Source organism: Oncorhynchus nerka, linkage group LG7 (genome assembly GCF_034236695.1).
Source record: "Oncorhynchus nerka isolate Pitt River linkage group LG7, Oner_Uvic_2.0, whole genome shotgun sequence".
Lineage (NCBI taxonomy): Eukaryota > Metazoa > Chordata > Actinopteri > Salmoniformes > Salmonidae > Oncorhynchus > Oncorhynchus nerka.
This window is the reverse complement of record NC_088402.1, coordinates 52,985,445-52,998,273: the sequence shown is the minus strand read 5'-3', so window position 1 is coordinate 52,998,273 and position 12,829 is coordinate 52,985,445. Positions and strand designations below refer to the sequence as shown.

Here is a 12,829-nt window from a genome sequence, read left to right as displayed (position 1 = left end):
TCTGTGACCAGGGGATTACCTTCTGCTAACACACAACACACAGCCTACCCCAGAGAGGGAGGGAGGGAAAGAGAGCATTGAGCTATAAATGGGGAGGGGGAGAGAGAGAGAAAGGGAGTAGGAGGGGAACAAAGGGAGAGAGACTGCACGAAAAACAGTACAAACAGAAGCTCCTCAGGGACAATCCAGAGACCCTATTTGTGGACGATTACAAGACTGGGAACATAAGCACACTACCCCTCTATCAGAGGCAGAGGGTGGAAAATCTGAATAGTGAAAAATGAGGACCCTGAAACTGAGACAGCCTGGAACAGTGGCCATGCAGGGCAACATCAAACACTTCCAACAGGACTTTCACAGAATAAAAGAGAGAGCACAGCAGGAGAAGCTCTGTTGGTGATGACTCCTCCACCCAAAGTGAGTAGGTCCACCCCCCCCCACAGACGAGCTACCCCATGAGTAAGCTTTTGGCCTAAAGAGAAGGAACCCAGACCCCACCAAAGAAATCAGAAATACAGACATTGTCACCCTGCAAGAAATATGGTATAGAGGAGACAGACCCACTGGTTGCCCTCTAGGTTACAGAGAGCTGGTATTCACATCCACCAAACTACTAGGTGTGAAACAGGGAATAGACACAGAACAGTATATTTGACCTACAGTATTAGCTAACATATCAAATTCTAAAAAGTCCACCGAAAAAACCTAAGAAAACTAACAATGAGAAATGATTTGATGAAGAATGCAAATCCAGTATTAAGAAACCTATCCAACCAAAAACTTAGAGACCCAGAAAACCAGAATTTACATCTTCACTAAAACAGAACCGAAATACGCTAAGAAAAAAAGAAGGAACAGCATGTCAGAAAACAGCTCAATGTGAATGTATAGAACCAAATCACTTCTGGCGAAATTGGAACACATTAAACAAACAACACAAATAGCTACAGTATATAAAACAGGCAGGCATTGAGGCATTCAGTTAGTGTGCGTACGATTGAACGTTAGGAATGGGCAAAACTAGTGACCAATGCATCTTTGAGTGTGGCATGATCGTCAGTGCCTGGTGCGCCAGATCCAGTATCTCAGAAACAGCTGTCTACCTGGGCTTTTCACGCACGACAGTGTCTAGGGTTTACCGAGAATGGAACGACAAACAAAAAACATCCCGTCAGCGGCAGTCCTGTGGGCGAAAACAGCACGTTGATGGGAGAGGTCGAAGGAGAATGGTAAGATTCTTGCAAGCTAAAAGGCGGGCCACATACAGAAAAATAACGCCGCAGTACAACTGTGGTGTGCAGAACGGCATCTCGGAGAACACAACTCGTGGATCCTTGTCAAGGATGGGCTATTGCAGCAAGTGACCACACCGGGTTCCACTACTATCAGCTAAAAACAAGAAGGGGCTCTGGTGGGCACACAATCACCAACACTGGACCATTGAGAAGTAGAGAAACGAATCCCAGTTCCTGTTGCGTCATGCTGATGGCTGAGTCAGGATTTGGCATAAGCAGCAGGAGTCCATGGACCTTTCCTGCCTGGTGTCAATGGTGCATGCTTGTGGCAGTGGTGACTGGTGTGGGGAATGTTTTCCTGGCACAAGTGAGGCCCTATGATACCAATTGAGCAAGATTGAACCAAGCCCCAAATAATTCTGGGTGTAAAGGGTCCAACCCGGTACTAGATGGGTTTACCTAATAAACTGGCTAGAGTCTTATATCAATGAGTTGGTGAGGGCACTAGAACAGTCTGCAGCACCCGGCCACACCCTACTAGACTCTGAAGTCAAATATCTACTGTTTGCTGATGATCTGGTGGTTCTGTCCCAAACCAAGGAGGGCCTACAACAGCACCGAGATCTTCTGCACAGATTGGTTGACTTGGGCCATGACGGTAAATCAGTAAGACAAAAATGATGGCATTCCAAAAAAAGGTCCAGTTGCCAGCACAACAAACACAAATTCTATCTAGACACCGTTGCCCCAGAGCACACAAAGAATTATACCTACCTCGGCCTAAACCAAAGGCTGTGAACGATCTAAGAGGCAAGGCAGGAAGGAACATAAAACTCGACATCCCAAGCATTAGGATCTGTTTAAAAATACTTCAAATCAGTTATAGAACCCATTGCTCTCCATTGTTGTGAGGTTTGGGGTCCGTTACAGAATAACGCCTCACCAAAGTAGAGCATCAGGGAGTTTTTTTGTGAGTCTAGGTGACGTCGGGTCCGGGTGCCGCTTCCGGGGATGCCTCAGCTGGCTCGCCAGGCTTCCATGCCTCAGCAGGTTTATCAAGTAACAAGACCCGGTTGTCCAGTCAAGCATCCGTTGCCGAATCTACCGAGGATGCCTCAGCTAGCTTGTCAGGAACCCATGCCTCAGCTGGCTCATCAGGTTCGCAAGACTTGGTTGGCTCGGCAGGCTGCAATGCCTCGGCTGCTTTGTCAGGCTCCAATGGCCCTGGCTCGTCAGGCTCCCGCACCTCAGCCGGCTCCCGGCAGAATACCTGACCACTGTGACTGACCCAAAATTTTAAAAAGCATAGTGAGCATAACCTTGCTATTGAGAGAGGCTGCCATAGCCTTCTTTTCTTAAGAGCCAGGTCTGCCTATGTGCCCACTGCCACAAAATGAGGTGGAAACTGAGATGCACTTCCTTACCTCCTGCCAAAGGTAGGTCCATATTAGAGACACATATCCCCCACAGATCACACAGACCCACAAAGAATTTGAAAACAAATCAAACATTGATAAACTCCCTTATCTGTTAGGTGAAATACCGCAATTGCAATGTGCAATCATAGCAGCAACATGTGACCTGTTGCGATGAAAACAGGGCAATCAGTGTAAATACAACCAATATTTTTCTGTTTACTTATCTTCCCCTACTATTCGTACTACAACTACCTTTTACACATGGTTAAAAACACTGTTCTGAACTGTGTAAATAAACTTGCGTGCAAATTAGTGTGATATATTTCTGAGCAAATAAAACCCTCACGCTCACATTATACACATATATTTAATGTTGTTCATCATTGTGTGTGTGTGTGTATTTGTCTGTGTATGAGAGGAAGTGTGTGTGTGTGTATTTGTCTGTGTATGAGGAAGTGTGTGTGTGTGTGTGTGTGTGTGTGATTGGAGAGGGAGCGGGTTGTTATTCAGGACTCTGAGATAATTGATGTTACACTTTGTAAGAGATAATCTACTCATGATAAAACATGTGACTGCAACGCCACAAACACTGCACATCCTTGTTGGCCGAAAACAAAGTGTGCAACACCAAGTGAAGAACCAGTGCTCTTTGCTTTGCAGATTACACAAGCACCTTCAGCCCAATACAGAAGGGAATGTCAGCAGCACATGTACAGATCCATACAGAAAATGTAAAGGAAAAGTAATGGTTTTACAGTTGGGTGTGGGAAACGTGCAGTGGGCCCAGCCTACCCAGTAAAACATAACTGAAACTTTAGCCTCACTTTCAATATGTTCTCAATTCAAAGTGGTTGGGTAAGCATTACAGTGGCCTAACTCGAGGTGGCTAGGGGAACCGTTTGTGAAAGTATCCTGTGATAGAAAATCTAATCTGGGTCCTTCTTATCTGTCACAAGGCACTTTCATCGTTGGTTACAATGTAGTAACTTTGTTATAAGGCTTTTGTAATATAAAGTGTAATCAAAATACATATCAATGAAGCTACATGATACCACTGAGTTTTGACACCAAAGGGAACAAAATATTGTGCGCTCAATAACTGACACTTTGGATCGCGCTCTGTAGCGCACTACTCACACACTTTCTCACACGTTACAGTAGTCCATTTCCGGTAACCTACAATACGCTACATTTACAGTCAAGTGAAATGGTTTCTAAACAAAGAACACGGGCAGAAAATAACAGCAGACAGTCAGCCTGATTACGCGTCGTGTCCCGCCAAAGGAAGGTTATGGAGGATTTGGAAGGGGGTATTGCACAGCGTGTTAGATGAAGTAGGATACACTTACAAAGCCGTATCCTCGGGATTTCCCGGTTTGTCTGTCCGTTATCACAACGGCCTCGTCAATATCCCCGAACGTCTCGAAGTATTTTCGAAGGGATGCATTGTTGGTATGATAAGGTAAACCACCGACAAAAATCTTAGTGAAAGTAGTGTCATTCTGAATAGTGGGGTGCATTGTCTCCAGACCTCCGTTAACAAATTGATGGAAAAGCATTTGTCCGGCTGCGTCCGAATGGAAAAACTAAACCGTCTATTGGGAAAAAACACACAATATAAACAGTCACAGTCGGTATATCAAAGTTCTAAACAACACAACTGGTGCTGGAGAGATGGAAGATTTAAATGCGCAATGGTTTGGTTTTCAAGCGGCAATCAGGCTTGATTCGTCCGGGCTGTATCGATGCAAAAAATACTTATTTATTCCATGCTTTGAGTTATATCGAAGCAGGGCGACCAACGTACGGGCTACACTCCAGGTCCTTCTTGACAGGTGTCTTGAATACTCCTTCGAAATATCTCACGAGAGGGGGGGGGGATATATATTTATATTAGGGGAGTTTCAGACACGCCCACTTCCATTTTTGGCCAATACATAAGCGAAGCAACGCCCCCTGTGAACTTTATATGTGACGTCTTTCCGCAGCTCACGCCCTCACAGCTGCACCCTTACGTTCTCCTAACACCTGTCTTTGTCTTTTGAAGACACAAAGAACACCGTTTTATGCTGCAACGAATCCAAATGAACATACTTGACCGTGATCAATAGGTCATCTTAACGTGTTGGCTAATAGCCTAGGCTTTGATTCGACTCATGTAGGAGTTTTCAGCCTTTCGGGACTATGTCGAGTTCTAAGACATACGACTACATGATAATAAACGTATTACAATGAATTGAAACGGTGTGGACCTGGTTCCAAGTAACATGGAAACTGGCGCCCATGTTCATGGGACTGGTTTATTCTGAGTTGCTGTCATTTTATAAGTTCCAGGTTGCTGACCATAAAACATCACCTTCACTTTTGATTAAGGGCTACAGCAAGCGCAAAAGGCTTGGCTAGAGAGACAGTAACGCCCATAAAACGTCAGTTGAGGTGAGAGGAAATTGAGACGATTAAAGACAAAAGCGCACGCCAGGGGTGACCATTCACAGGAAAGACCAGATAAAAGGTTGTAATGTTGAGGTGACCATGTATTCTCTCCCGCTCAATTCAAAGGGCTTTATTGGCATGGGAAACATATGTTTACATTGCCAAAGCAAGTGGAATGGATAAACCGAAGTGAAATAAACAACCGGAAATTAACAGTAAACATTACACTCACAAAAGTATCAAAGGTATAGAGACATTACACATCATATTATGGCTATTTATAGTGTTGTAACAATGTGCAAATAGTTGAAGTGCAAAAAGGAAAATAGATAGTCATGAATATGGGTTGTATTTACAGTGATTGTTTTTCACTGGTTGCTCTTGTCTTGTGGCAACAGGTCACAAATCTTGCTACTGTGGTGGCACACTGTTGTATTTCACCTAATAGATATGGGAGTTTATCAAAATTTGAGTTATTTTTGATTTTTTTGCGTGTCTGTGTAATCTGAGGAAAATATGTGTCTCTAATATGGTCATGCATTTGACAGGAGGTTAGGAAGTGCAACTCAGTTTCCACCTCATTTTGTGGGCAGTGTGCACATAGCCTGTCTTCTCTTGAGAGCCAGGTCTGTCTACAGCGGTCTCTCTCAATAGCAAGGCTATGCTCACTGAGTCTGTACATAGTCAAAACTTTCCTTAATTTTGGGTCAGTCACAGTGGTCAGGTACTCTGCAACTATGTACTCTATTTAGGGCCAAATAGCATTCCAATTTGCTCTGTTTTTTGGTTAATTCTTTCCAATGTGTCAAGTAATTCTCTTTTTGTTTTCTCATGATTTGGTTGGGTGTAATTGTGTGGCTGTCCTGGGCCTCTGTGGGGTCTGTTTGTGAACAGAGCTCTATGACCAGCTTGCTTAGGGGACTCTTCTTTACGTTAATCTCTCTGTAGGTGTATCATCCTAATTCTGCTCTGCATGCATTATTTGGTGTTGTACACAGAGGATGTTGCTGCAGAATTCAGCATGCAGTCTCAATTTGGTGTTTGTCCAATTTTGTGAATTCTTGGTTGGTGAGCGGACCCCCAGACCTCACAACCATAACTGATTCTATAACTGATTCAAGTATTTTTTTGCCAGATCCTAATTGGGATGTCAAAATGTATGTTCCTTTTGATTGCGTAGAAGCCCCTTCTTGCATCATTCACAGCTTTGTGGAAGTTACCTGTCGTGCTGATGTTTAGGCCAAGGTATATATCGTTTTTTTGTGTGGTCTAGGGCAACGCTGTCTAGATGGAATTTGTGGTCCTGGCAACTGGACCTTATTGTTGTATTACTGAGATTCACTGTCAGGGTCCACACAAACACTCTCTCTTTCTCTCTCACACACACACACACACACACACACTGGTGGCACCTTAAGTGGGGAGGACGGGCTGGAGCGGAATGGTATTAAATGCATCAAACACATGACCATTTCATTTGCTCCGAGCCATTATTATGAGCAGTCCTCCCCTCATCAGCCTCCACTGACACACATAGGCGTCATGCCCGTAGGGGACACGTGACCCCTCAGATATGTTCTGTTAAGAAAAAAAATAATGTTGTTTCTCTGTAAAACTACTAGCCACCTAGGAATTTTATGAAGCTTTAGCTAGCCCAGATTGGTAACCTATCTCCAAACCTCAGAACTAGCTACCAAGAACCCATTTCAGGCCATCAATCAAGTTAGAGTAGCTAGCTTGTCTAACTATCTTAGCTGGCATGCCTGCTGGTAAGGTTGGTAGACTTCAGAAAAGCAAGCAAAAACTAAATGTACTGAATAAGACTCACATTCTTTCAATCTTTTATCCAGATTTGAACATAGATGCAGAGAAGTATATTTAGTTACAGACAGGTATGCTTAGATACGCACAAAAATCTTTTATTTTTAATTTTTACATAGAATTAAGCATAATGATTATGGCAAAAAAAGCAGTTTCAGGTGTTTGAAAAATTCTAAATTCTCCAACTTCCTGACCCCCTCCGGACCACCCCCAGGCCATTTTCACATACTTTGTGCCCATTCAGATTTTTAGGGGTGCATGACTACCCTGCACACATTTTTTGGTTCTCTCTCCCTCTCTGTGTGGGAAAAGGACATGTGGAGAGGCCAATTCAATCAAATGTTCTGACCTTCAGTAGGCCTACTAAACAATGAGACAAAGAAGGGCAGAGACATTTCGTTTTTTGATGACAGCGATAGGATCTTGGTGTGCATTTAGTCTCAAATTCATCTTTTGTTTGAAAAGGGTTGAGATTACCACTGTAGTACAGTGGCAAGGAGACCCCATATTCCAAATGACATGTGCTGGCACCTCTGTAGCCAACTGTACCCACCATCTTCCTCTTGACCCACCATACAATAACCCAACCACCCCCCCATCAGAGACAACTCTCACCTCCTCCCACTCTCTCACCTCTGGGCCCCTAGTTCACGCAGACCCTCAGTCTCCAGACATCATTTGTACGCATATGATAAGTGGCCCTATTCTTTATCATCTAGTCCAGTGCTTTACCCTCTAACCCAAAATCTCATTCCCTTCCCCCTGGCCAAGCTAATTTGGAACTTTGAAACGTAATGTTACTTCAATGAAACACAACACACACACAATGTAATGTTTAAATATAAATTTGTATTTACATCAATATTAACATCAAGAAACAAGTAAGAAAAAATGCGACAGTAATTTACATCCTGAAATTATGACCGTATACCCCCCCCCAAGTGTTATTTTATTCTTTCCATTATTCTTTCCATTTAATCAAAGGGTAGATACATCAAGAGGAATCTTTTTTTTTTAAGCAAAAGCACAGAAAACAGTTATTTTGAATATTCAGTAGGCAAATATTTTTTTATATACTTCATCAAGACTGAAACAAAAAAAAATCACTCTAGGCTACTCCATGATGTAATGAAGTTTCCATCAAACAGCTTAAAGATACTCTCCATTGTGTTAAAAGACAAGATAGCCGTCTTCAGCATTGAAGCCATTGTAAATAGTTTAGAGTCCATGGGATAGTCTCTTATCGTCAGACGTTCTACCTCAGGTTAGTGCCACTAAAATAGCTTCTTTTCTGAGTGGTCAATCTCATGAAAGAACTGTTTCGCGCACCACAACTTTGAACTGGCCATACATTATAAGAGATAAAAATCAAGAAAATAAAACAACAATTACAAACAAGATTAAAATCACTTCAGCAGAATCAGACCCATGTTAACTCTATGTGGTGTATGAATGGGAACACACACACACACACACAAAGAAAAACAGATTTACATGTAGGTTGTGCAGCAGAGAAATGCACACACTAATAGAGTACTTGCACCATCTACAACCGGTTTCTAAGCACTGCAGAATGACAAAACAAACATCTTTGGATTGAGCATGTCTTAAAAGATTTTCTCACAAAGCTTCACACAAAATACTACAATGTAAATGCAAAATCAAGGTTCAACATAAAACCATGTAAAATGTCCCAAAATAACCTTCAAACCAGACACAGAGAGAGAGGGAAATCCAAATAACCCTCTAGTTTACAGCCTTCCTCAACATGAGCTGACTCTTCCTATTGACAAAGCGAAGCCACAAATATAACTAACCGCAGTGTTAGTTACTGCCCACATACAGTAAAAACCGACCACCACAAACCAGCATCTGTGCCCAACGGAAGGGGAGAAAACTAGAGAAGCAGTCTTGATATTGTCACGACTCTGAGTTGTCTATAATAGCATACCTGTGTGCACATAGTCGCTGTTAAGTAGCCTGGCCAATTATAGAGTATGGAATTATAAGGAATGGAACTATTTTTATTTTTTTTATTTAATCTTTATGTAACTAGCAAAGTCAGTTAAGAAAAACTCTTATTTACAATGACGGCCTACCCCGCCAAACGCTGGGCCAACTGTGCGCCACCCTATGGCACTCCCAATCACAACCCGGATGTGATGCAGCCTGGATTTGAACCAGGTATTGCAGTGATGCCTTTTGCACTGAGATGCAGTGTCTTAGACCACTTGGGAGCCTGAGTACTAGAGCCATTGGACTCATAGGGCCCTATCTAAAAAATATCAATCCACACACTGGTAAGAAACATGGACCCTCATAAGTCTAACACAATCACATGAAACCTCTTCAGGCATTGTGTGTGTTTGATTGCTCTTAAAACAAAACAAAACAAATCTATTAATAGAAAATGACAGGATCACACAAGCATCTCTAAATATACACAATGTCTTTGAAAAAGAGAAATGTATGATTTATAGATCACAAAAAAAAAAAAAAGTGTTTTCTGTGAGAACAAAAGTGGCAGTTGTAGCTTTCTGAGAGAAATCGAGCCAAAGTATTTCAGTATTGATCAGAGAAATAGCCCCTTGTTTTTCACCCATGGTTGAAGTATTGAAAATAAAAGCTGTTTTGACCTACGACATAATAAGAAAATTATACTTTAAATATCTAGCCTGACAATCTGTGCAAAAACAGTATGTGACCTACAAAAGCATATATTTATATATATATATAATACATTTGAAGCGTATGTACAATTTATATTCACAGACAAAACATTTAAAAATCCAAACAAGATGAGTCGCATCCTAATACTGCAGTACCATCGCTTTGACTTTGAGTAAATGATGCTTCACTTTGCCCTCACAGGAGAACCAAGACAAAAGATTATTGCTAGAAATCTGCATAAACATACATTAAAATCAGGGATACCCTTTCTTTCACAGTGTGTGGATTACTTTAGGAATGAACTCATTCAATAACTGGCAAAAATCGCTATCAAGTGTTCCATGAGGTAACCAAGAATGTAAATCTGACGAATTCCTCCTTAAAAATACAATATACTCATGTTTTTTTTTAAATGATCATTTATGAATAGTTGTATAGATATTGAGGGTAATTTTGCTCTCTGAAATAGGTCAGCACATTTTAAGGATCGAATTTAATCATCAGAACCTTTGAAATCCACTAACTTTCCCATAATCAACACACTGCAGAAGAAAGTGTTCTATAAAATCTGTGCTTACTGCCTTTCAATTGGTTAACCATTTAGAATAATGATCGTCATGGTAATCCATTTCCAATCAAAATAGTCCCCATCCTCCGACACACACAAAAGCAAAACAAGATTTTCATTCTTGGGTAAAGGCCTCTATGACCAAGAAATATTTCCACAATCCTTTTGACGACAGCCTTTCCGTAAAGTGCAATCACAGCCAACTAGTATTTATTTCTGTCGTACCTTAACCCAGTCTCCTGCAGGACCACTGTGTATGTATACTGACCCTCAATTACTTACTTCTGAGTTGTTTCATTGACTATAGGCCTGCTCATCAGCATAGTCTTATAGCAATCTTATAGAGGTAGAAGTTGCCCATGACCACAGATCTAGGATCAGTGTCCCTAATATGAACTATTAGGGGGATGTGAAAATAGCTGACCCTGTGTCAGTGATTACAAGCAACTCCCACCTTCTCCAGCAATGGGACTACATCATATGTATTAGGTCATTCATTAAGAGTGGATTCAGAGACCGGATGGGATACACTGCATACACAGTGGTCCTTCAGGACCAGAACTAGGGAATACTTCCTCCAGTGTTCCGAAGCAGAGAGAGAATTCCCATGCCCATAGGGTGAACAAAGCGTTAGTTACATCCCACGAGAGGATGTCTTCTCATGTCTGTCCATCCGTCCCCCCGTCCGTGTCTGTCAGAGCCAGATCATTATTAGTTGGGTGTCCCCCCCGCTTCAGTCTGTTTGGTCCAGCGAGTGGCGTGTGTCCAGTACAGAGACATAGAACCCAGAGAGAGGACTAATGAAACTACATCACTAAAGACTGATGGAGGAATGAAACAGTTGTGTATCTGTCAGTTTGTGTGTGTGTGTGTGTGTCACAGTGCGTCTCCGCTTTACATACGTGACTGTTTTTGAGTGTGTGTGTGTGTGTGTGTCACAGTGCGTCTCCGCTTTACATACGTGACTGTTTTTGAGTGTGTGTGTGTGTGTGTGTGTGTTGGTGGGTCATGGCGTGTCTCATGTAAGTGCATGTAGAATAGAGTGTGTCCTCGGTCTTGTTTTGTGAGACTGTCCTTGAGTTCAGAGGAACAGCACCCCCAACTGGTGGGAGTAGAATACCACTCACACGTACATTTGGTCCGGCACACACTGAGCACTGCACTCCTCTCTCTGAAAAGGATCACATTGAGTCTGTTTCTGTTCCACCACACGCCTCGGTCTCAGGTTCAGCAATATTTCTGTAAGGAACAGAGGTAATGGGGTTAGTTGTGTAGACATTGAGTGTGTGTGTGTGTCTCTGCGTGTGTACATAAATATTGACAACACTCACACATGCTTACTGTATGTTTATGCACACACCCGCACACAATCTATAAACAGCTGTGTACCTGATCAGGCCCCATCGGCATGCGTCCCATCACCATGGGGTTCATCCCCATCTGGCCCCCCATCTGGCCCATATGGCCCCCTCCTCCGTTGGCAGGCATGCCCCCATTTATCATAATGCCCCCGTATTGCCCCGGGTTACCCTGTTGGGCAAACTGCTGCTGCCCAGCGTTACCCTGTTGGGCAAACTGCTGCTGCCCAGGGTTACCCTGTTGGGCAAACTGCTGCTGGGGGTACGTACTGGAGAGACAGGGAGGGAAGGAGGTGGGTTAGTTAGTTCACTGGTTGTTCTAGGTTATTTCTCTCTCTCTGTCACACACCTGTTGCGGGCCATGCCTCCCTGTGGCCAGCCCTTCATCTCGGCACTCTGGTACATGGGTCCGCCCTGGGGATGCTGCTGCATCATGGGATTCTGAGGACCCAGGCGGCCTGACATCATAGTGTTGGGGCTGCTGCCCGCAGGGCCGAACGACGGGTCAACCTGCTGGGTCATACCTGAAGGAACATGTTACATGAGCTATAGCATGGGAACACACACCACCCACACACACTTCCATGTCTCACTGCAAGTACAAAAACTCACCACTAGGGAGCAGCAACACTCTGTGGCCCTTCAGGTCAAACCAACCCAAACTCACCGTAGTTTCCCCCGTAGCCAAACTGCTGGGGGCCCGGCTGGCCCATGTTGGGGCCTCCCATGGGGGTGTCCATGCCGGCGGGGGCAGTGACGTTGGGAGGGGGGCTGAATCCCCCGGCGGCCGCCGCTGCCGCCTGCTGCTGTTGCTGCTGCATTAGCATCATCATCCTCTGTCTCCTCATCTGCATGGTCACCATCTCCCTGCTACGCTGGGCCATCATCTGGGCATTCAGAAAGCCAGGCTGGGGACAGAGAAGGAGTGTAGTGAGTGTGTGTTGTATTTACCGTTCTGGCTGTGTGTAATGTACAAGAAGGAAAGGTTAGGCATAAGTGGCTCCCAAATACTCAACAAACTGGATGCAGTCTATCACAGTGCCATCCGTTTTGTAACCAAAGCCCCATACACTACCCACCATTGCGACCTGTACACACTCGTTGGTTGGCCCTCGCTTCATACTTGTCGCCAAACCCACTGGCTACAGGTTATCTACAAGTCTCTGCTAGGTAAAGCCCTGCCTTATCTCAGCTCACTGGTCACCATAGCAGCACCCACTCGTAGCACGCGCTCCAGCAGGTATATCTCACTGGTCACCCCCAAAGCCAATTCCTCCTTTGGTCGTCTTTCCTTCCAGTTCTCCGCTGCCAATGACTGGAACGAAC

The 12,829-nt window shown here is 43.7% G+C and overlaps 1 protein-coding gene and 1 pseudogene across 1 annotated transcript in view; both read right to left on the bottom strand.

The window, feature by feature from the left end:
• Positions 1-4,505, bottom strand: part of LOC115132602 (RNA-binding protein 38-like) — a 31,607-nt pseudogene extending 27,102 nt beyond the window's left edge.
• Positions 4,506-7,736: 3,231 nt separating this feature from the next.
• Positions 7,737-12,829, bottom strand: part of LOC115132601 (nuclear receptor coactivator 3-like) — a 43,320-nt gene continuing 38,227 nt past the window's right edge. The window contains 4 exon segments of the mRNA XM_065020598.1: positions 7,737-11,384; positions 11,535-11,772; positions 11,853-12,027; positions 12,171-12,411. Coding sequence (XP_064876670.1) covers positions 11,373-11,384; positions 11,535-11,772; positions 11,853-12,027; positions 12,171-12,411 — 666 coding nt within the window. The 3' untranslated portion in view covers positions 7,737-11,372.